Raw genomic sequence first — 25,620 nt, forward strand, 5'->3', positions numbered from 1 at the left:
AGAAATACAATATGGATAACTTAAATTGCCCTGTGCAAATAAAACTCTAATAAATAGTTGTTGGAAATCAAATTTGTGTCCTCTGAACAGAACCATCACCAGCCTCTAATAAACTGTCATAGTATGAAGCAGAAAGAAAGAAGTGATCCTACTTTTGCACTGGGTTTTTTCTACCTAACACCTTGGCTTTATAGAATGTAGTTACTAATTCTGAGACTTTCATTCTTTTGTCCATTCATTCAGTCAACAAACAGTTATCATGTACCTTCTACGGGGTGGGGGGCATAAGCATTAGGTATCAGGTGTGAACAGAGTACACGCCCCACTCTCGTGGAGCTTAAAGTCCAGTGGAGAAGACAGATCTTAATCAAATGGTCTGTAAATGTATAATTGCAGAGATTTAATGTGGCTTGGGGAGCATAGAAAAAAGACTTTTTGAGAAATTAGGATTTGAGTGAGGAAAGAAAAGAGGAAAACCAGAAGGGTATGGCAAATGGAGAATACCAAGGATGGCTATTGGATTTTTCCATCTAGATTACTAATGACCTTAGCAGGAGTTTTGTTGAAATGGAAGCGTGCTAAGAGGGACTTTGTAGGAGGTTATGAAATGGAGATAGTAAGCAAAAACAAACAAAACACAAGAAGAAAAAGTACCACCTTCAACAAGCTTCATAGTGAAGAAGAGAAGGAATGTTAGCTGGAAGGGGCGGATCCCAGGACAAAAACATCAACATAGTTTGACTGTCAGCTCAACTGCCCTCCCCATCTCTGCCTATAATGATAATAGCACATGAGCAAGATAGTTACCCAGATTGAGTGATGCTTGAATGGGAACCAAAATTACACTCACATAAGAACATGCACTTGGTAAAATTTAATATATGGAGACAAATGAGAGTTTTATTAATTTAAAAAATTTGGACAAGGTAGGAGTTTTACAAAATATAATGCCTCTTTCATTTACAGTGAAATTTGACCCATGTTTCAATTTTCTTAATAAATACTTTCCAGACACACCAGAGGAGCTCTGCATAATTAGGCTAATATATATTGTTTCAAATTTATCATCTCTTAATGTTCTGTGTGTTAGGTAGTATTCTACTTTGGAGGGTTATATAGACCCATAGCATGTCACTGGTTGGTTAAATGAAATATTTAGGGAGGAAATTAACTATTTCAATCCACTAGCAGTTTATTCCTGCTCTGGGAGTCAGTCAGTTGTTGCTGCTGCTGCTCAAGTGAATAAAACAGGCTGTTAGAAAAAATTGTAAAAAAAAAAAAAAATCAAAAGAATAACTTAAGAATAACGTTCTACAGGTTTATATTCCCCTTAAAGCCATTGTTATCAGTACAGTTCTAGATGCATCTATTTCTCCATCATCAATAGGTGTCTCTCACATTTACATTAATTGCTTTCTAAAAATCACAGTAACTACCATTTTATTTACAGGAAGAAATTACTCCACACTGTGGCTAAGTGGACACCTCTGATACTTAAAACATGAGTATGAGGCTAAGAACCTAACCCCACACCAGGGAGGGTAGGCATCCCAGATCTGAAAGCCAAATTTCATTACAGATGTTAAATAGGTTAATTCACAGAAATTGATCCAAGTAACTATGATAAGTATTTTCTCTGTTACTGTTTCTCTTGACATCCTCCCCTTTGGCTACCGATATATTTTTCTACAAAGAAAGTAATTAGAAAACGGCATATCTAATAAACTCAGAGGCAGTCACTGTTGATCAGATATGGAAATCACCGTCTAAGAAAATAAAAGCCATCCGGTCCATCCATTTGTGTGGTATGTGAGACCCACTGACTAGAAACAAAAGCTGTTCAAGTTCACCAGTCTGGATGCTAGTGCTCTTCCCCCCAAAACTGAGAAGGAGAAATGCCGGGGTTATTTTGTAAGCAAGAAATCACAGGATCTGGAATAAGCTGCTTTATCAGGCAGACAGCTAGAAAATCCTATTTGCAAAATAGCTCCCTCTAGCATCTTTCATGTCCAAAGTGAGACTCAGTTTTGGCTGGAAAATGCACTCTTGTCAGCGGTAAGGAAGAGGAATGGGATTTCTCCCTACTCTCAGAAAGACCGTTGCCTGGATGAATGGACCGCTGGAGCGCAGTGTCTCACAGGAGCAGAACTGACCCGGCAATGGTCACCGTCTCGGGCCCTGGAGGACAATCCCTTTGAGCCGCCCGGGAAGGAGAGTATCCAGACCCACTGGTCCGAGGCAGGCAGCCCAGGGTTGCACGGTGCCCGGCCACTCCTTCAGGCTCGAAGGTCGGTAAGATACCCTGGGTAAAGGCACCAAGGGGCAGAGGGGAGTGCTCCCGCACGCTCCTAGGGCTCCAAGCGCTGGGGCACATCTGGACAACGCCTGGTGCCTGCAGTGGACAGCCTGGAGAGGGGGAGGAGCAGAGGTGGCTGCGCCCCTTCCCCCCCTTCCCACCAGCACTCCCCTATCCACCCCCCGCTGCTTTTACCTGCCGCAGCTGAAGCGCAGCCCCGGGCTCTTGTTGAGTCCGCTCACCCGCTCCAGAGTGGACAGCAGCCACCATCTCCACCGCCTGCACCTGCTGCTGAACGGGCCACTCTGCAGACAGGATACCCTCCGGCAGCCCAGCGCCAAGGTCCCATGGCTGGCATTTCTCCGCGCCCTGCTGGGACGCCCCGGCAGCTTGCCGCCGCGCTCGCCTATCTGCTCCTGAGCTGCTCTGCCCTACAGGGACAGACACCCTCGCCTGAGGCTGAGCCCCCTCGGGCGCCCTACCTGCCCACCTGGGGCGCCCTCGGCCGCAGCAGCCCCGACGGCCCCAGCATCCTCCTTGCCAACCCCGGGCTCCGGGTACCCGTGCGCCGCTCGCTTTGGCTCGACCCGCTCCGGGACCTGGTGATTCGAGTGCAGCCGGGGGACCGGTGCAAGGTGACGGTGTTGGACGCCCTGCCGCCGCGCCACGGCGCGCTCTCCTCGCGCCGCTTCCGCTGCGCCTTCGGGCCCCGCCAGGTCGGGTACACTCACTGGGGCGCCCGCAGCCCCGGACGCGCGCGGGTGAGGCTGCAGCTGCGCTACGACGCCGCGACTTCCACGCTCGCGCTGCCCTTCATGCTCGCGGTGGATGTGGTCTTCCACCGGCTGAAGCTGGTGACGCGCAACCGGCCTTTGGCGGTGGAGGAGCTGCGCGGCTGGAGCCATGCCATTGACAGAAGAGTGCGGGCCTTTGCTTCCCCGGAGCCCCGGACCGCGGCCACCCGCAGGTGCCGGCTCACCCCTGTTCCCCCCGAGGGTGGTCCACTGCCCAAGTATGGGCGTTTGGCGGATGCCGCGGGGGCCCCTCTCCCCAGGGCCAAGGCCATAGACTGTGAGGCTTTTATCCGGGCTGGGGTGCGCTCCAGCACACCTCCACCACCCCCTCGCCCGACCGAGACTGTGTGCCTATGGTGGCGGAGCTGCTAGAGCCAGGGGACCCAGGAGCTGAGTCAGAGGAGTTGCTGCTCCGAGAACATTTCCAGCTGCTGGTGAGGACCCTCGAGGGATCCGAGAACACACGCCCAGGCCCAGCCTCGCAGCTCCGATGATGCTGGAGGTCCATCAGTTCCTGCTGGCAGCCCTGACGCCCGACGTCCTGGCTGCGGAGGACAAGGAGTCTAATGCCAATGACCTGGTCTTCAACATTCTCAATGCTCCCGTCACCACGCCGGGGCACCAGGGCTACGTGCTCAGCAATGACGACCCCCTGGGCCTTCCAGTGTCCTTCTTCAGCCAGCGGGAGCTGTGGGAACTGAAAATTGCTTATCAGCCCCCTACGGATAAATTGGATGCGGAGCACCTCTTCCAACTGGAGATGGAGGTGGTGAACGCAGATGGTGCCACCTCAGACCCCTTTGCCTTTATGGTGGTCGTGAAACCCCTGAACAACCTGGCCCCGGTGGCTAGCTATCACCAGGGACTACCACTTTTTGAAGGTCAATCAAGGCCCCTCTCCAGCGCCAACAGCCTTCAGATCAGTGATAGAGGTGAAAGTGTCTGCCATCAGGGGCTTGAGACATGGGCAGCTGGTCGTGCTTGGGGCGCCAGCAGGGTGCAAGCATTTCACGCCAACGGACCTGGCAGCAGGGCGAGTGGCGTACCAGCATGATGGCAGCAACATCTACAGCGACAACATCGTCTTCCGGATGGAGGATGGGCACCACCAGGTGGAATTCCTCTTCCCTCTCACCATCATCCCTGTTGATGATGAACCACCAGTGGTCACTGCCAACACCAGGCTCGCAGTGACAGAAGGGCAGGCAGTCCAGATCTCCCCCTTTGTCCTGAGTGCAATGGATATTGACTCTGAGGACCTGACCATCCATTTTGTGCTGGAGGACCAGCCTCTGGGAGGAGAAGAGGAAGAAAGAAGGGGGGATCTGGCTCCCAGTTCCTTCAACTCAAGGCAGCATCTGGGGGAGATGCTGCTGCGGCAGTCAGAACCACCTCAGGCTCCTGAAGATGAAGGCTGGTATTACATGGGAAAGGAAGGACTTTATGAGAAGGTGGTGACTGAGTGGCTTCGACAAGAAATAGTGGAAGGGAGACTCTTCTACCGCCATCTTGGACCCCTTGGCCCTCAATCCATTATGGCCCAGATAACTTTCCATGTGCAGTATGACCATGACCCACCCAATCTATCAAAGCAACATTTCTTCACCATCAGAGTCCAACCAGTTGATCTGCAGAGTCCAGAGCTGTTTCCAGGAACTACCCTAGAAATGACTGTGCAGCAATACCAATTCACTCACTTCCAGAAGAAATTCCTCCAATATATTGACCAGGACTCAGATGACCAGCACCTGTGGTACACCCTGCTGATGCCTCCTACTGACACAGATGACAACCACCAAGTCCGGGCTGGAGACATTGTGCTCACTGATTCACCAGACACACCCACTGTGCACTTCACCCAGGCCCAGGTAAATCACCATGAAGTTGCCTACCAGCCCCCCCGGAAGAAGCTGGGTATTGTACCTCGGATTGTGCAGTTCACCTACCAGGTGGAGGATGCTGCAGGCAATAGTATACCTGGCACATTCACATTATTCCTGAGGCCTGTGGACAACCAGCCTCCCCAAGTCACCAACAGAGGCTTTACTGTCTTAGAAGGAGAGAGTTTCAGCCTCAGCAGTAATGAGCTGCATGTTTCAGACCCTGACACAGACATTGACCAGATTGTCTTCATATTAGTTTGGGGTCCCCAACATGGACATTTGCAGTACTTAAAAAAAATGTATGGTCCCAGGGGAATATTTCATGCAAGCTGATATTGTTAATGGGAGTATCTCTTATCGGAACCACAGAAACCAGGCGACTAGTGATACCTTCCATCTGGAGGTAAGTGACAAGGTGCATCACAAACCCATCACTGTCCAGATGTCTGTGCATCCTGCAGCAGCTGACAAAAGTCCCAGGACCTCTATTATAGGTAGTGCATTATTAGATGTGTCCATAGATGTACTAGAAAATACAGCCACTGAGATCACCATGGACATCATCTATGGTCTAAAGGACACAGGCAACTTGATGCTCTCTTTCACTGTGGAAGATAGTCCCAAATTGGGCACTATTCTGGTGAATGGTTTACCCACAGAACAGTTCACCCAAGAGGACCTCATCAGTGGGACAGTAGTCTATGTCCACACGGGAGGTGAAGTTGGATTCCAGAAGCAGCCTGATGCCTTCAGGCTTGCCTTCTCCAAGGATCTCATCAGCGGATGATGGGAGACAGCACAGTGGAAGAAGTACAGGTTCAAGTGGTGGTGCTGCCCGTCAACAACGTGGCCCCCAAGGTCTTGGTCAGGGAGCCTTATGTTGTCCATGAAGGTGGGAAGGGTGCCTTGACCTTACAACATCTCAGCATTGAAGATGTAGACACTCCCCAAGATGAAATTCTCTGCACAGTAACTGGTCAGCCAGTCTCTGGCTACCTGGAAAATATGACACCAGCTCCTGGATCAGAAGAGACCCGAGCTGGTTATCCCATCAGCGCTTTCTCTATCAGAGATGTCCAGCTAAGACATGTCAACTAGGTACAGAGTATCCATAAGGGGGTAGAACCACAAAAAGATCAATTCACCTTTTATTGCTCTGATAGCATCAACTTCTCCCCAAATGTCTTCTTCCCTATAATGATCTTACCCACCAATGATGAGCAGCCTGAACTTTTTGCCCGTGAGTTTGTGGTACTAGAGGGAATGAGCATCGTCATAGACACCCCACTGCTCAATGGAGCCGATACTGACCTGCCACCAAATGAGCTTCACTTTCAGCTCACAGCCCTCCCTCAGCATGGGCGAATCATACAGCAGCTGGCCACAGAGAGCCAGCCCATCCGTAGCTTCACTTTACAGGAGATTCAGGAAGCCTCCACCATTGTGTATGAGCACGATGACTCTGAGACCACAGAGGACAGTTTTGAGGTCTGGCTGAGTGACGGCAAGCACGCCACCCACAGGACGGTACCCATTGTGGTGATCCTGGTGGACGGCGAAACCCCTCAGCTGACCATCAACAATGGGCTCGAAGTAGACTGGACACACTGAGGTCATCACCAATCGGGTCCTCAAAGCCACAGATCTTGACTCAGATGATAAGAGCCTCAGTTTTATCCTCCGCTCTGGGCCTCAAAAAGGGCTTCTACAGCGACTGAGAAAACCCAGAGGGGAGGTGAGGAACAACCTCACCTTGGGAATGAACTTCACCCAGGGTGAAATTGACCAAGGCCTCATCTGTTACACCCACACAAGCCAAGGACTTCATGACCTTATCAAGTTTGGTGTGACTGATGGGATTAACCCTTTGCTAGACTGCTATTTCAACATCACCATTGGCAGCTTAGACAGGGTCTTCTTACCTGAGGTGGTTAGCAAAGGGGTCACCTTGACAGAAGGTGACAGAGTGACTGTCACCATGGATCTGCTTAGCACCAATGACGTCAACATCTTTGATGAACAGCTGCACTTCAGCATCACAAGGGCTCCTAGCCTGAGGCATTTGGAAATCTCTGACCACCCTGGGGAGCCCATTACCTCTTTCACTCAGTGGCAGTTGGCTGGCAACAAGATAGTCTATGTTCGCACTTCAAATGATGAGATAAAGATGGACAGCTTTGAGTTTCAAGAGACTGATGAACATAATCCCATGTTTCAAACCTTCAGGATCTTCATCACGGGTGTTAATAATAAGAAACCTATCATGACCATCCATTAACTGATACTGCAAGAAGGGGAAAGAAAATACATCATTCCCTTTGAGTTGGCAGCGGAAGACAAGGATACCCCAGATGATCTCCTTCTCTTTACCATCACCCAGGTCCCCATCCATGGCAGGATTTTGTATAATGGCAGTTGTCCTATGACCACCTTCACCCAGCGGGACCTGAACGAGAACTTGGTTTGCTACTGGCACGATGGCAGTGCGATAGCTGAAGACAGTTTCTCCTTGACTGTGACAGATGGCACTCATGCTGATTTCTATGTCTTCCCAAACACTGCTGTGGAGACACACAGACCTCAGGTAATGTGGATTCACGTAAGAAACTCCCTAGACAACAGGTTCTCCCAGACTGCCTTTAACAGAGATGCCCTGGCCTTGGAACACCTTTACCCTGGACATGTGGGCTTCCTGATTACCAGCAGGTCTCTCAAGACAGAGGATTGGGACAGTTCCCACAGACTCCAGAAGTATAAAGTAACCAGAGGACCGGTGCATGGCTTCATTATCAACACTGGCCTTGGAAATGAGAGCACGCAAGTTTTTACACAAGGTTAGTACACAGTGTCCCCTGATGCCTTTGTCCTGCTCTTTAAGTAGATAAGATCTCCCAGCTCTGCATGAAATTGTCCTGACCTCAGTCCTTTAGCAGAAAGATTCTAATTCTAATGAAATACAGTGGAATGAGAAATTAACAAACAAAGCAACAAATCCATTATCAGCCGTTTCCTCAGCCTGCTCTTTAAACTGGAGCTCTCAGACATTCAATCAGGTTTGTAGTTACACATTAAAACTGCCAAGTACAGGTGGACAGCTTCTGCTTCTGAAATATTATAAGATTACAATGATGTTGAAAAGATCAGTTTAAGTTTGAATGTTAAGTAAAGAATGACATACCTAAGAATCATTGCATAGTTTACCAGTAAGTCTGGATTTCTGAAGATAGTGGTTTGGTGTCTTGATTTCAGATATAAAAATTACACTGCACATTTTATTGTACTATTCAAATTCAATTTCTATATCTAGAAAATGCATAGAACTAAGTTTGCCTAGGGTCACTTGCAATGCAGGAGACACAGGAGACATGGGTTTATCCCTGGGTAACAAAAATCCCCTGGAGAAGGAAATGGCAACCCAGTATTCTGCCTGGGAAATCCCAGGGGCAGAGAGGCTTGGCAGGCTATAGTCCATAGCAAAGAGGCTGACAGGACTGAGCAGCTTAACACGCACGCAGGCACAGAAGTTTGCCTAACTATGGGAGTATATGTTTTAATGATCATTTTTCTTTTATATTTGTTGTTACTACTAATGGTGAGCTAAAGGCTGGTCCTGCTGGCTTCCCAAGTGATGATACTGGTACCTTTGACTGCTCTTCATATAGTCATAAAACTTTTTCATGTAGCTCTATGAATGAGATGTGAAGAGATACATGGAATTTTACACATCCGATATGCATAAAGCTGGATGCAATTTTAGAGTAAAACTAAAGAAGGTTGTTTAAAAAACAGTTTCTTTACATTTTCAGAATTGCTTCTAAACAAAGTGAAATCATATCAGGTTCTATAAAAATTGTTCTTGCAAATGAATATCCCAAAATGCAAATTGTCTTGAAAATACTAGTGTTAGCAATACAAAAACACAATTATAGACCCAACTGACACATTCTCAAATATCCAAGAGAATGGGCAATAGAAACACATCATGATTTTATTCTTATTTCCTTCTTACTGAGGATGCAATAGTTATTCTTGTTTAAATTCCTTTCAACAAATAGTTCGTGAGTATTCGAGTGTTTCAACCTTGGATAGAAGACCTAACACCAGCTGGATTAAGCTGCCTGTAGAGGACCATGGTGTTGTGAAGTGTGCATAGGTGGAACCTGGGCATCCTTCTTGGATGCCCACCTCGTCATCCCAGAGATCATACACGGAGTAGCACAGTTACAGAATTTTAAATTATAAGGTTCCATTTTTTTGCTATTGCAACTTTAAGAAAAAGTTAAATTCTTATTAACCTCATTATTTTTTATAAAGTTAGATTTGTGTTCATTTAATCATTTTTAAATTTACTAATTGTAGTATTTTCATGCCCTATAAAAAACACTGAAGTTCTTATCATACTCATTTTCTCTGTGCCAACTCGATATGTGTATGATGCTTGCTCTTTTGCTAGATGACATTGATGAGATGAGGATCTACTACATCTTGAATGAAGGCAGCAAGGCAACTAAAGACATCTTCTACTTCTCGGCAGAAGACAATGGTAAGTCAGTATTGAGACCATACCTGGCAGTCTTGGTTAACTAAAGTCAGTATGAGATGGAAAAGAATTAAATCATGTACATAGTAATCACAATCAGTAATGTCATACTATCACCAAATGAATTCCTTTGGTTTTATTTGTAGTCTTCTGCCAAAGCATCCTTGACAAATCACTTTTTAGGAAGGGAAAGCAATGAAAATTTTCAATAATTAATTTGAAGTATTTTACCTGACCAAGGTTATGTGTGACATCCTATAGGCAAGTAGATTTCCTCTTCAAGAGGATCTGAGAATGTAGCTGGTAGTTTGTCTTACTCTAAAACTAAAACAAACCTACAGAAGGGGAGGTTGGGATGAATTGAAAGACTAGCATTGACATATATGCACTACCATGTGTAAAATAGAGAGCTGGTAGGAAGCTGCTGCATAGCACAGGGAGCTCAGCTACACGCTCTATGATGACCCAGATGAGTAGGATGGGGGTGGGGATGAGAAGGAGGTTAAAGAGGGAGCAGATATATGTATATGTATAGCTGATTCACTTTGCTGTACAGCAGAAACTAACACAATATTGTAAAGCAACTATACTCCACTAAATAAAATAAAAGAAAAAATGAAAATAAATAAATCTAAAAATCGATCATTAGATGTTGTTAGGCATTTTAGCCTCAGTACTGAATCTTAGTGACTCCTTGATCTTAGAAGTGTAATATTCCTAGATGGGGTGAATGACCGGCCCACAGGAAAGCTTTCATTTAAAAACATGCCTATTTATGCTGTGCCTCTGTGCATGTACTCTGTCTTCAAAGTAGCATACTGGGCAGCAACTAGTTAACCGAAGGCACTTTCTTTACTCAGCCAAGGATGTACTGATTATGTGGTCAAGAGCAATCATTTTGCAGTAAGACAGGATAATTGCAGAAATTATGTCCATGTACCACTTGCCACTCTATAACCTTTTTCAGTATAAATCATTACTCATTCTCAGTAAATAACATGAATTTTCTGCCTGAATTATGTGCCATCAGTCAGGACTGTATTTACTGAAAAACAGTTTTCAATGAGTGGCAATATGGTATACAAAGTTTGAATCCCAATTGGCCCCCTGTGACCTTGAACAGGTTACCTTGTCCTTTCTGTGATTCATTTCCCTCATCTCTAAAATGATGGTCTTCATACCTCGTCCAAAGTGTCACGAGATAATGTATGTAAAGCACTTGACTCACGTTGTTGTTGTTTAGTCGCTAAGTCGTGTCCAACTCTTTGCAACCCCATGGACCATAGTCCACCAGACTCCTCTGTCCATGGGATTTCACAGGCAAAGACAATGGAGTGGGTTGCCATTTCCTTCTCCAAGGGATCTTCTCAACCCAGGGACTGAACTTATATCTCCTTCTTGTCAGGCAGATTCTTTAGCACTGAGCCACCTGGGAAGGCCATACTTGGCTCACAGCAGATGCATAATAAAAGTTAGTTACCTTCTCTGTTTCAGATGAGACTGACTACAGTGGCAACCACCGATCCCTCCTCTCCATCTTTTCACTTAGAGTTTAACAGATCTTTCCTTCTTTCCCTAAGTTCTCAAAATTCAAAATTACTACAAAGAGGAGGATGAATTTAAGCCTTCTCAACTGATTCACTAAAGTAAAATGCTTGTAAGATTCAGATGGTTTATAATGGTTTTTTTTTTCTGTTTTTGAGGATGATATAAAAAGATGTACATCTAACTTGGACACTGTGCTTTCTGGGCAACATTGGAGACAAGAGCCAATCAGTGATGGTAATAATGTGAATTTTATGTAGCTACCATTGTTGAGTGCTTTTGTGGGCCAGTCACTGCAACATAAAAAGCAAATGTTACTAGGCCCATTTTTACATGAAGACACTGAGGCTGAATAACTTGCCTGAAGTCATCTGGGTAATAAGCAGGTGAACTGGAATTAAACCCAGATCGCACAGATTCCAAAGCCAGGGCTTTTAACCACTAATGCTATTCTGCCTTTGTTTTGGGAAACTGAAGTCATGAGCAGAAGTCAGAGAACAGGGCAGACAGCACTGCCTAACCTGGCAAAGAAGCACCTTATAATAAATTCAAGTGGTCAGAATGGCCAAACGCATTCCAGAACATTTGAGGACATGCTTGCTCATAGTTGGATCTTGAAACGTGTCCGTGTCCATAAGCTAATTAAATATTTTTTAATATTTATTTGCTTAATATTCATTTAATTCAGTGGATGCTTTTAATTGTTTTCTAAGTACTATACACAGAGCTAAAATCCATGTCTACCTATGTGGAGCATTCTTGGAATAGCTTACAAATTCTGATGAAAGACTCACTCTAAACTTTTTTGTATTTGCTATTTTCAAATTTTATGAATGTCTATCTTTACAATAGCCAAATTAATCTTTTTTTTCTTTTTAAAATTTCCCCACTTAAGGTATTTCCCAAATGGAATGTTTAATGAAACTTGCACTGTGGTCTATTTTTTGTTTGTTCTATTTTATTGAAGTATAATTGATTTATAAGGCTGTATTAATTTCTACTGTACAGCAAAGTGATCCAGTTTTATATATATATATATATATACATATATATATATATACACACATATGTATATCCTTTTTTATTCTTTTCCATTATGGTTTATCCCAGGATATTGAGTATAGTTCTCTGTGCTATACAGAAGGTTCTTGTTGTTTATCTTTTTTATATGTAGTGCTGTATACCTGTCAATCCAAAGTTCCTCTTTTATTCCTCCCTGCTTCCCTTTGGTAACCGTAAGTTTGTTTTCCATGTCTGTGAGTCTGTTTCTGCTTTGTGGATAGGTTCATTTGTGTCATATTTTAGATTCCACCTAAAAATGATATCATATGGTATTTGTCTTTCTCTTTAAGACTTACTTCACTTAGTATGACAGACTCTACGTCCATGTATGTTGCTGCAAATGGCATTATTTAATTCATTTTTATAGCTGAGTAGTACTCCATTGTATAAATACACTATATCTTCCTTATCCATTCCTATGTTGATGGACATTTACGTTGCTTTCTTGGCTATTGTAAATAGTGCTACAGTGAACACAATGTGATCTATTGATAACTGTCTTTCCTAATGACATATAGCACTGGCAGAAAGTACTGCTTCCGGTTACTTAAGGAATTTGGGGTGGACACTCTTCCAGGGATGTATTTTTCACTACTGGGTTGGAAACAGACTTTGTTGTTGTTATTTGCGGAACCAACATTGGAGCCATTAGAAGATTGCGCCTTGCCTCCAGGACTATGCAGTAGGCCTGTCCATGTAAGACCTTGCACCAGAGTCTTACAGGTGGAAGTACTGGCAAGATGACTCTAGAGTTGCAATTTATTGAAACCCCAAGACTAAAGGCAGGAAAACAGGAAGGCTTCCAGCTCACAGGCTCTGAAACCAGGCTACTTGGATTCAAATCCCAGCTTCACTGCTTAATGGCTGTGTAACTTTGAGAAACTCTGCTTTGGTTTCCTCATCTGTGAACCAGAGATAATTATAGCAATTGCCTCATAGGATAACTGTGGGGGTTTTTCCCTGGGACTTGGAAACGGCAAACCTGAAAGAACAACACTTGGACAGTCTCTGCAGGGACTGACAAGTTTATTTCTGTAGTCAAGCCTTTTTATAGGAGCAAGGAACAAAGAGCTTAGAGCATACGGGCAGCAGAACACGTACAAGGCTAAGATATAATCAGTAAAAGATACTTCAAGGAACAGTGCATTCTTAACGACCTATGTGTTTATCCATGGCCCATTTTCTCAAGCAATGTCTTTAATGTTTAATTGTTAAATCTTGGCACCGAGCATAGCCAAAGGCAGGAAATGTTCTTAGCAATCAGTACACAATGCCTAGGTACTTCTGGCCCTTCGCCATTTTCCCATGGACCTTCTCCTTCAAGGCTATTTTGCACTGTGCCTCCCAACATATCCTCCTTTTGTTTTTAGTTTAAGCATGGCAGCTGCTAGTTGGACTCCGTCGTAGGAGGCACGGAGTCTTGAGTAGAGACATCTGTATAGAATTGTGTAGTGCCATACCAGATAGGGTTCCTACTGTAACAATAGATATTAGACTAAGAATGCCAGCAATAATCCATCCTATTATGGGCTTTGACCTCCTTAAGCCATATTTGAGCAAAACTGAGAGAAATACAGAGTTGGTCCATGGTTCTGTTAGGTTAACAGGAAGCCACAAATCAGATCTTTGCTTGACTATTGCAATGTTGACATAATGATATGAAATAGTATGGTTTAAACACGTATACAAGGCACATGCTGTACAGTTAACAATCTTAGCAGAAAGATCTATATCGAAGTTACCTACAATAAACATGTACAGGAGGTGCACACAAGATTGGATATAACCTGTACTATCATATAAAAAGGTATAGTTTTGAGGGTTTTAAGGCTTTTGCAGTCCCATACACACTGGCAAAGCGCTCCAATGCAGCAGGAATCTTCCACACATGCTATTGTTCAGGTCCTACGGTAGGGGTTCAGATGTTAACGTTTTCTCTTCAGCTTCTCTACGGTCATTGACGAGACCATTTGCGTCAGCTGCGTCACCTGTCGGGGGAGTCTAGTCTCGGGGTCCTTCTCAGTAACAGACATGGAGAAGTGGAACCCAGATTTCTTCTCCATCTGCGACGACAAGACCGTAACCTCTGCCTAGGAGTCGTAAGATTCCTGGCAACCATTGATTAAACTGTTTATACCATATTGGGTGTGTTGGCTTCTAACAGTTTCTTACTGTTTTCCTCTGCAAAATGTCTGTCTGCACGAGTATCAGAACTATCTTTTAGTAAATTTTAAAAATTTAAGGAATAAAGAGTTAAAGATAATAACAATTGAGGGCTCATAGGATAAGAAGTGTATCTTATATACATAAGATATATATTATGTATTCCATAATATTCCCCCTTTCTGTTTTAATAAATGAGTTTTAAGAGTACGATGGGCTCTTTCGATACTTGCTTGACCCTGGGGATTGTAGGGTATCCCCGTGACGTGCGTTATATTCCATTCCATTAGAAATGAATGAAATGAGTGAGAGGTAAATGTAGGCACATTATCTGTTTTTAAGACCGAAGGTATTCTCATAACAGGGAAGGTGAGTAAAAGTGTGGAAATGGCGTGTTTACTGGATTCTGAAGAGATAGGCACTGTCCATATAAAACCTGAAAATGTGTCAACTGAGACAAAAAGCAAAGAAAACTTTCCCAAGGAGCAATGAGTGAAGTCAAAGGGAGTTAGGCTGTTGCCCATGAAGATTAACTCTTGAAACTGTGGTACGTAAGTGCAGAGGAGCGCAGACGTCACAGGATTTAATAATATGTCTCGCTTCAGTGAGGGGAATATGGTATTTAGAGTGCAATCTTTTAGCATTGGTATGAAGATCAGCGTGTTCGTCCATAGCAGACGTAAAGACAGGAGCTAAGAACCTATCAACAGCATCATTTCTTGCTGCCAGGGGGCCAGGCAAACCTGAATGAGCACGTATATGTGCAATGAAGAAAGATTCCTTATGTGATCGAATTAAGGCTTGAGTTTTTGAAAAGAGAGTATATAATTCTTCATCTAGGTTGTATAAAAAGGCGGTAACAAAATCGGGGAAAAGGGAAGCAAGGTATTTGGAATCAGTATGTACATTGAAGGATAATGGTTGAAGAGACAAAAGAGCATATAAAGCATACAATTCAACCCTTTGTACTGAAGAATAGGTAGTGGGTAATTTCTCTTTGATATCAGGGCCAACGATCCCAGCTATGCCTTTCTTGTTGCCATCAATGAAATAGGTAGGTGCATTTGAAATAGGCTGGGAGGCAATAATATTAGTTACTATAAATTTAGTGAATTGTAGGAAGTTCCATAATTTTCCTTTTGGCAAATGGAATGAGATAACATTCTGAAAATCACTTAATGCTATTTGCATGGTTATGTTATACTGTAAGGCAATTTGTAGTTCCTTTTTTGTCAAGAGAACATGTATTGCATATGGATGAAATCCAGTTAAGGTTTGTATATGGTTCCGTCCTGATACAATTAGTTGCCCTATTTTCTCAATGTATGATATGATTTTTTTTGATTGTTTAGTATGTAGATATACCCATTCTATCAGGTTGTTTTGAGCTATGATTGCAGTAGGTGAATGTTTGGTGGGAAATATATATACATAGACTGGTTGGGCATGGTCCAGCCGAGTTGAGAAAGATGGTTGAATGTGTTTTTCAACAAATTTTAATTCTTCTTTCGCTTCTTTTGTTAGCTGTCTAGGACTATTAGGGTCAGGAGGTCCCTCTAAAATTTTAAATAAATTTTGTAATGCATAGGTGGGAATGCCAATAGATGGCCAAAGCCAATTAATATCTCCTATCAATTTTTGAAAATCATTTAATGTGCATAGAGAATGCACAGAGATTTGAGTTTTTTGAGGTTTTATCTTAGACTCTTCCATAACAGGTCCCAAGTAATTAAAGGGTGCTTTCAATTGAATTTTATCTGGCGCAACAAGTAAGCCATGATTTTGAAGAGTGGTAGTGACTTCGTCATATAACTGTTGTAAACAAAGTTCAGATTCCATGGACAGGAGTATATCATCCATATAATGAATTATGAAGGCAGTAGGATATTTATCTCTAACAGGTTGTAATAAAACAGATATGAGATATTGGCAAATGGTAGGAGAGTTCATCATTCCCTGAGGTAGCACCTTCCATTGAAATCTTTTAACAGAAGTCATGTGATTTATAGAAGGAACTGAAAAAGCAAAACGTTTTCTATCTTTAGGATGCAAGGGTATAGTAAAAAAGCAGTCTTGTAAATCAATAATAATTATAGATTAGTCTTTCGGTACCATGGAAGGGGAGGGCAATCCAGGTTGTAATGGCCCCATAGGAATTATATTTTATTAACATTTCTTAGATCTATCGATATTTGCCATTTTTCTGATTTCTTTTTTATTATAAAAATGAGAAAGTTCTATGGGGAAAATGAAAGCTCTATATGATTCTTTTGTAATTGCTCATCTATTAGTTGTGTGAGAGTTGTCAACTTTTCTTTAGTTAGGGGCCATTGAGGTGTTCGTATTGGGGCATTAGATTCCCAGTCGAGAGGCAATAGTGTTAACTCAATGGCCCCCACTAAAAGGGCTCATTTAGAGAGATTGTGGCTTTCGTTTGTTCAAGAAAATCCCCTCCCCATAAATTAATAGGGATATTGGTAATATATGGTTTGATATAAGCTACAATTTGATTAGGACCATAAGCTTGTAAATAGAATGTATTGACGAAAGTTTGTGTAGCATTAGCCTTATTTATTTCCAATAGTCTGGAAGGAGTCATAGTCTTACCCCATTCAAGGGGTCATTCTTCAGTTCTGATAATGGAAATGTTGGTTCCTGTATCCAGCATATCTGTGAAATTTTTTCTTTGTATCTTTAGAGTAAGCATAGGTTTTTGATGTTCCTTCAATAAGGTAGATAGTGTGGCAGTAAGATTGGTGCTATCAAAACCTCCCTGCCTAATTTTATCAGATGCCTTCATTGGTTTGACATATCACAAAAGTAATAATTGTGCAAAGCGTTCCCCTTTTTGTAGATATACATTTCCTAATTTTATGACATCCATCATGACATGTATCTCTCCTTCATAATCTTCATCCACAACTCCAGTCAATACTACTAAACCTTCCATTATACAGCTATTATGTCCCAAAATTAGTCTAACTGTTCCAGGTGGGATCGGACCATAATATCCAGTGGGGATTTTATGAGGATTGTATAATTCTATTAATTCCATATCATAAGGACTAGGTATATCAATGCAAACACTCTTAGATGTAGCTGCTTGCAGTGTCATAATGTTGGGTCCTCCTTTTGTAGTGGGGCTAGAGGATAGCCCCTTTATTAGTTTCCCTGTTTTTGTTGTGCCTCTGGTGTCAATGCATTTCCATCCTTATCGAATTTGGAATGACATTTATTCAACCAATGGAATCCCCTTTTACATTTTGGCAAACTCTTGGGGGTCTTTTTTTCAGAAGTATTATTATTTTTAGCTGTCTGCATTAGCATGTGGCATTGTTTTTTCATATGGTTGGCCTTCTCGCAGTTAAAACATTTAGCATTGGCAGCCTTTTGCACATTAAACGTTTCTAGTGTCGCTAATTTTGCTCTGTGGGACACAGATCTGATATCTCTATAAGTTTTCAAATACTCCATAAGAGAACCGGTTTCTCGAATTGGTCTAAGCACGGATTGACATTCCTCATTAGCATTTTCAAAGACAAGTTGTTTTAAAATAATATTTTGTAAAGTTTCATCTCTGATAGATTTTTCAATGGCATCCTTTAATTTTTCTATAAATTGGGAATATTCTTCCTCATGTCCTTGGGTAATCTTGACAAATGAACCATCAGAGTTAATATTATCAACCTTTGCCCATGCTCTGCAAGAAATTTCTTTAATGAAATACATTTGAGGGGTAAGACTAGCTAATTGCGCAGTCATATCGGCCATGGCTCTCATTCCAGTAAGTATATCATAGGTTAAATTTGCAGGGTTACCATGAGATTGCTGATCAATCATCATTTGTTGGGCCTCATCATTAACCCATATTTGCCACTGAAGTAATTGTTGAGGATTTAGAACCATCTTTGTTATTTGAAAAAAATCATATGGCATCCAATGATCAGCCCATCCTCTGAGGAATTCTACACAGTAAGGAGAAGTATAGAGTGCATGCTTTCTTAAAGCTAGACAACATACCGAAATCTAAACCAGCCCAAGCATTCTGGCCTTGGGCCTTTATTATTCCCAATAAACTGTATTGGGAAAGCGCAAGCAGGCATCTCCCGAGGAGGAGTGAAATGATTAGTATGAGTAAAGTTAGCAACTGCTGTTACAGGCAGAGCAGAAGGAAAAACTTCAGATTTGGGCTGTTTGCTGAATGAAATGACCTCCATTCTAAGTGGCTTCAGTTTTGACACATCCTGAGCGACTGATCTGATCTGATCTGATCTGTATACGTATGTCTCCAAGCTGTTTTTCCAAGGATTGTGTCTGATTGAGCATAACATTCTTATATTTCAAAGTACCTTGCATATCTTGTTCCTTAAGCTCATATTCATATAAAGACTGAACAGTCTCTACTTCCAAATCAACATTATGCCCTTCAATTTGTTCTATGACAGCCCGTATGAGTGACCATGTAACCCTTGCCGATATGCTCGCAAAACATTATTCTTAACCCTTTTCTATATGTCTAGATTGACATTCCTCCTCTGGGAACCACGGATTATGTTCCAGTAAAATATGATAGCAGTCGTTCAACTGATCTCTTGAAATATTAATACCATTTTGTTTCAGAAAGTGATGCATTATAGAAATGAAAGGAATCTTACTGCCATGTTGTCCCATCCTGCTTACCTCTTTCTGTAGGGCTCGCCGCTTTGTTCAGTCTTCCTATCAAGTCCCTGTTTCGGGTGCCACTTGTGGGGATTTTTCCCTGGGACTTGGAAACGGTGAACCTGAAAGAACAACACTTGGACAGTCTCTGCAAGGACTGACAAGTTTATTTCTGTAGTCAAGCCTTTTTATAGGAGCAAGGAACAAAGAGCTTAGAGCATACGGGCAGCAGAACATGTACAAGGCTAAGATATAATCAGTAAAAGATACTTCAAGGAACAGTGCATTCTTAATGACCCATTAAATGGGTGTTTATCCATGACCCATTTTCTCAAGCAATGTCTTTAATGTTTAATTGTTAAATCTTGGTGCTGAGCATAGCCAAAGGCAGGAAATGTTCTTCAGCAATCAGTACATAATGCCTGGGTACTTCTGGCCCTTCGCTATTTTCCCACAGACCTTCTCCTTCAAGGCTATTTTGCACTGTGCCTCCCAACAATAACTATGAGGATATTATTTGTTTCCTATTGCTCCTATAACAAATTATCATAAAATTAGTGGCTTAAAGCAATGCAAATTTATCATCTTATAGTTCAGCAGGTCAGAAATCTAACATGGCTTTTACTGGGCTAAAATCAGGGTTTGGATAAAGATGTATTTCTTTATGGAGATTCTAGGGGAGAATCCATTTCCTTGCCCTTTATAGCTTCTAAAGGCTGTTCTCTTCTTCCAACTTTGAAGCTGGAAGCAGCTGGGTCTTTCTCAAGGTGCTTCACAGTGACTTTCTGCCTCGCTCTTTCACTTACAAGAACGCTTGTGATTTACATTGATTCCACTTGTGTAATTCAGCCAACTTTCCCTCATCTCAAAATTCTGAATTTAATCATATCCTCAAAGTTCTTGTTGCCATGTAGTATAACTTATTCACAGAGTCCAGAGACTAAGCTATGGACATTATTGTGCTAGGGTGCTTCAGTTGTGTCTGACATTTTTTGACCCTATGGACAGTAACCTGCCAGGCTCCACTGTCCATGTGATTCTCCAGGCAAGAATACTGGAGTGGGTTGCCATGCCCTCCTCCAGGGAATCTTCCCAACCCAGGGATGGAACCCACATCTCGTGTCTCCTACATTGGCAGGTGGGTTCTTTGCCACTAGCGCCACCTGGGAAGCCCAGGCATCTTTAGAGGATCATTATTCTGCCTACCACAAGCATTCAGGGAATCAACACACATCAGGCACTTAAGAACCCCTGGCACATAGCAAGCACTCAATAATTATCATCTTTAGAATTATCTTTAGAAATACAAATTTTGTATTTTTCTTCTAGATAAAGAGAATTTTAATCATTTATTCCTAGAAATCTATAATTAGATCACTTGATTATAGATGGTCAAATTTTATGCTATTAGGGTAAATTTCTTTATTGGGGTGCTGCCTGCAAAACTTGGTTTTTTATCTCTTTTTCTCTGGCCACTTCTAAACTGATTTCATATTTGGAAGTTCGCTAAGTGGCCAAGGCAAAAGAGGAAGGAACTTAAATCCACCGTTCTTGTCTTTTCCACTACACGCTAAGCTGCTTTACACGGAAATATCATGCCTGTTCTCACCTTGTTTTCCCTCTCAGTTGTGCCTTTCCCCTTCTGCTCTGCTCCAAAAATAATATAAGGCCTAGTATTATTATTCCCTAATAAATTTGAATTTTCTTTTTTTCTTTCCTTTCACGTACTTATGAACATAACTATACTTGTGTACACAGATAAACTGGGAAGTCAAACAAAAAAATTTTTACAATGTACCTAACTTGTAGATTCTATCAATTTCTGAAGTTTTGAATTATCCAACCTAAGATTATTTCAGTATAAAATCACCATCTACTTTGTAACATCGATGGGAAATTTCATTATGTTCAAGGTTATCCTGAAAGCCACTGGTAAATGGGAAACACATTTTAGATTTCTAAAGCTCTGAACTGTGCCAATTAAGCAAAGTGTCAAGTTCATTTATCATCCTCTCCCAAAGTTACTATATTCACAGATTTATGTTGAAGTTTTGCATAACTCTGCTATACATAATGATGAATGGTCTTTTCCACTTACCATAGAATAATATTACCTTAAATTTATATATGACTTAATATTTCTACACTTCCCAGGCAGCTCAGTGGTAAAGAATTTGTCTTCCAAGCAGGAGATGCAGGTTCGATCCATGGGTCAGGAAGATTCGCTGGAGAAGGAAATGGCAACCCACTCCAGTATTCTTGCATGGAAAACCCCATGGACAGAGGAGCCTGGCAGGCTACAGACCATGGGGTCACAAAAGAGCTAGACACAACTTAGTTACTAAACCACAACAATAATATTTCTACAGAGTGTTTCACAAATGTTATTCCATTTGATCCTCACCACAGCCTGTGAGATGGGAATTGTTATTTCAAATTTTAAGATGAGGAAATGAGCTTGAGGAGTTAAAGGATTCAGAGAAAGAAACCATCAAAGGAACCAAGTCAATTCTTCCTAATAAGTCAAACTGAATAGCTATATGGCAGTGAGGCAATTTTAGTTTGAGGATATACTGTGAATATTTAATTGTGTTCATAAGACCAAAAACAGATTATTTCATTTTTCTCTTATTCAGTATTTAAAGCCAATTTGACCAACACTATGCATTTTAATATTTGAATTTGACATGATACTTGTCTCATGGTTCATGTGAGTACTAATTTTCTGTTTCAATGAGCTGACTTTTTCAAGTGAGTGTGAAAATAAAATACATAATAACAAATAAAAGGGGCTTTGGGGAACAATAATAGAACTAATCATAAATCCAGTATATCTGTCTAACATGCAATTAAGGTAATATCACATTTATTTACAACTTTAACCTCTCTAAAATCCACTGAAAAATTTGAAAGCAAGGCAGAAATGTCACTGAGTAGTCAAATTATCAAAATCTTTGCCCTGAAATTTTCACACCTGATTCAAAGAAGCCTTTACTTAGAGTCTGTTTACTCTTATTTCCCAAACAAGTGTAATTTTATTTTAAATAAAAGCAGCAGGAAAAAGTGAGTAGGAGTTAAAAGCAGAAAAAGTTACAGAATTCAGAAGATATAGGTTAAAATAAGCAGATAAAGAACTCAAATCCATGAGAATTCAAAAGGCAATGTAACAACAGGATATGACCCAGGGATCGAACCCGGGTCTCCCGCATTGTAGGCAGATGCTTTACCATCTGAGCTACCAGGGAAGCCCAATGCATGTCTACAGCTACTTATAATACACATAGCAGAAGTCAGAACTGCAGTAAGACAAAAAAACATTTTGCAGGACTTCAAGATGATGTCATAATAAATCTATATTTATCATTAAATGAAGAAACCCCAGAGGAAAATAGTGTAAAGTCATAAAGGATGTTACATTTTCATATAAAATACATTTATATACTACATAACCATGAAAATGTCTAAAACATAGATAGAAGATGTTAAAATGGTTTACAATGGTAATGATGGATTGTAAGTTGTTTTTATTTTCTTTTGATTTTTCCTTACATTTTCCTGGGTAAATGCTTTTTCAATGACCATGATTATTATCTGAAAAATTCAGTTTCCATTTAAGAAAAATGCACTCTTGAATACACCAGAACCATCTGGTTCCATAATATAGATTTGAGTGGCTGACCATGTGATACTGGCTTATAAATGATTCAAAAATGTCCCACTTAATAATGCAAAGAATTCAAAACTTCAAACAAAAGAGAATCAGGGCAGATGCTTCGCAGGCAGAAAGTAATCAACAGTTAGGCTTGCTGACTTTTTCCTTCATGAGTCCTTCCTGGCTGTTTCTTTAATTCCTTTGCAAAAAGTGGCCAAAAATGAGTTGCCAGCCCTTGGATGATCTAGAAGCAAGGCAGGAGCAGGAGGAACAGAGAAGACAGCTAGAGGGGCAGAGGGAGCTCACCACCAGTGCTCCCATGTTCAGCAGAGCCAATTGCTGGAAGAATCTGTTCAGAGCTGTAAAATATACAGCCACACAGGGCCAAGTTTGCTGATTTGGTGTAAATATAATTTTGTATCAGCTATCACACTATCTATATGCTAGATAACTTCTCTTTGTGTCATTCGTGATTCAATTAGATTTTGTTCATTTTTGTTTTATACTGAAACCATTGATTTTTTATTGTAGTTGATTTACAATGTATTAGTTTTAGGTGTACAGGAAAATAATTCATTTATATATTTTTTACATATAAAAATATATTAAAAAATATATATATATATATTTTATGTATGGCTTCTCTTGTAGCTCGGTCAATAAAGAATCTTCCTGCAGTGCAGGAAACCCTGGTTCGATCCCTGGGTTGGGAAGATCCCCTGGAGAAGGAAACGGCAACCCACTCCAGTATCCTTGCCTGGAAAAATCTCATGGATGGAGGAACCTGGTGGGCTGCATTCCATGGGATCACAAAGAGTTGGGCACGACTGAGTGACTAACACTTACTTATTTACATATATATGTATATGTTTTAGATTCTTTTACCTTATAGGTTAGAAACCATTGATTCTCTATAGAAAGAGAGAAAAGGTACTTCCTATTTATCTTTAGATCACCTCAAAAGCTCTTCAGAGTGCCCCCTCAGCCTCACTTCCTTTTTCTGTTATGGAGGCCAGGGCTGGAGTCTGACTGTTGCTGCTGGTAATTTTTTGGTTTGTTTCTCCTACAAATTAATCATTTTAGAAGTGGCAACACCTTTTTAGAATACCCAGGATTGAATCATATTGGGGAACCCATTCAATGAATGGGAGAATGATAAAGAACATGTTGTTAACAACCTTATTGACACACTACCACAGCCTTGTTTTTAGCATTGTTAATTATACATACAACTGAAAGCTTTAAGTCTAAAATTTTACATTAAAATACATGAACACATAAGCATTTGTAGCATACCTAATCTAAAAACATGTAAGTGCTTATAATTCCTCAGATGTCTGATCAATATTGTTTTTAAATAAATGCATGTACATGGTTAAAGAATAATAATTAATAGGGTATTCCCTGGTAGTCAAATGGTTAGAACTCCAAGCTTTAACTGCCAAGGGTGTGAGTTCAATCCCCAGTCACAGAACTAAGATCCTCCACAAGCCAAAAATATTTTTATATTTTAATAAAATTTTTAAAAAGAATAATAATAATTAAACTGTATTGATACCTAGTCCCTTTCCCCAAAGAGGAACTGTTCATTATATTTCCTTACAAAAAGAAAATTATTTATAGCAGAATATCCTTTTTATTTAAAGAGATTGTTTTCTATTCTCAGTTCTAAGCCTGGCCTGCTTTAACTTAAAATATATGTATATTATATATGATATATGTTCTTATCAATTATGAACTAGAACAAATAGATCTATCTTAAAAGCCTTATTCTTTTTAAACAGTTATATAATATTTCATTTTATAGCTGTATTTTGTTTAATTAACTAGTTATCAAGTAAAAGGCATTTTTTTCTTTTTTGGTTTTAATTCTACTATGAACTTTATCTTAACTTACATTCAAATACAAATGTATATTTTTGCTTAGCAGTGAAAATGCTGATTTAATCTAGCTATTTGAATGTCTAAAACATTCTCACATTTTCTTAAATGTCATACTTGCTTCAGATATTAGAAGGCTTTTTCATACAAACATGCCCAGACAGATGTGAAACTGGGGCAGAAAATACGAGAGCTGTTTATTCCAAATTTAATAGTTAAATTTACTTCTAATCTTTAGAAGTTAAAAAAAAAGTATGAGCAAGGGAAAAAAAAATAAAGGCATTTTTGCCATTAGAGGCACCAAGAAACCTCTGGAATTGTAGACAGGTGGTAGTTCTTGCTTAGCTGGCTCTGCCAGGGCTGACCCTGGAAGAGTCTCTACCTCCAGGGTTTTCAAGGTATGTTGTGTTGAACATGCAAGGATTCGAGTCTGCAATTTAGAATTAAGTCTGCAGTTACAGTGTGCCCCAAGACAGCCCTCTTGTCTGAGTACAGATCAAAACAAGTTTTGGTAATTAATTTCTAGCTCATTAGTCAGTGGGGCCGAGGGCACCAATGTGCAGTAACAATGAAAGAGACAGGAGAACCGCATCCATTTACATGTCACATAGCAGAGCTGGGTGTAATCACCACCCTCTATAAAATATTACACGTCCATCCTGGGTGCTTCACTCTTGTACCGTATTCATAATGTAAGAACAAATGGCTCTTAGGCCTTCTAATTTGAATCAATGCCCATGCTTTATTTTATATAATGTAGCTTGCCAGCACTTGAGAAAAAAAAAATAGCTGCTTTTCCCATGTCCTTATAACAATTAGAGTTCTTTAGACTTAGTTTCCACATAGGAAATTAAGTGGGGATTCGAAATGAATGTTCTTCATTCATTGAGGCAAAGGTGAAGTGATTTCCAGGGAACTTTCTCGGTTCTCTATTTGATTCTGCTAGTGCTAAACTCTCTGGGTTTTTCGGTATTTCAAAAAAATAAAAATATGTGTTTAAATAAAACAAATTCAAATAATACAGAAGAGTATAAGATGAAAAGCCAAAGTTGTCTTTCCTGTTCCCATTTATGGTCCTATTTCACAGGAAGCCAAAAACTCTCTCTGTGTGTAGGTGTGTGTGTGTGCATATGCATGCACACATA

At 41.0% G+C, this 25,620-nt stretch overlaps 1 protein-coding gene across 1 annotated transcript in view; it reads left to right on the top strand.

Annotated features, from left to right (window-relative positions):
* Nucleotides 1-1,558: 1,558 nt before the first annotated feature.
* The window catches only part of LOC109571539 (FRAS1-related extracellular matrix protein 3-like), a 108,003-nt gene continuing 83,941 nt past the window's right edge, over nucleotides 1,559-25,620 (top strand). Inside the window, 8 exon segments of the mRNA XM_070769059.1 lie at nucleotides 1,559-3,394; nucleotides 3,397-3,552; nucleotides 3,555-4,017; nucleotides 4,019-5,264; nucleotides 5,266-5,743; nucleotides 5,746-6,571; nucleotides 6,573-7,807; nucleotides 9,427-9,516. Coding sequence (XP_070625160.1) covers nucleotides 2,644-3,394; nucleotides 3,397-3,552; nucleotides 3,555-4,017; nucleotides 4,019-5,264; nucleotides 5,266-5,743; nucleotides 5,746-6,571; nucleotides 6,573-7,807; nucleotides 9,427-9,516 — 5,245 coding nt within the window. The 5' untranslated portion in view covers nucleotides 1,559-2,643.

The sequence above is a fragment of the Bos indicus genome, chromosome 17 (assembly GCF_029378745.1).
Source record: "Bos indicus isolate NIAB-ARS_2022 breed Sahiwal x Tharparkar chromosome 17, NIAB-ARS_B.indTharparkar_mat_pri_1.0, whole genome shotgun sequence".
Classification (NCBI taxonomy): Eukaryota; Metazoa; Chordata; class Mammalia; order Artiodactyla; family Bovidae; genus Bos; species Bos indicus.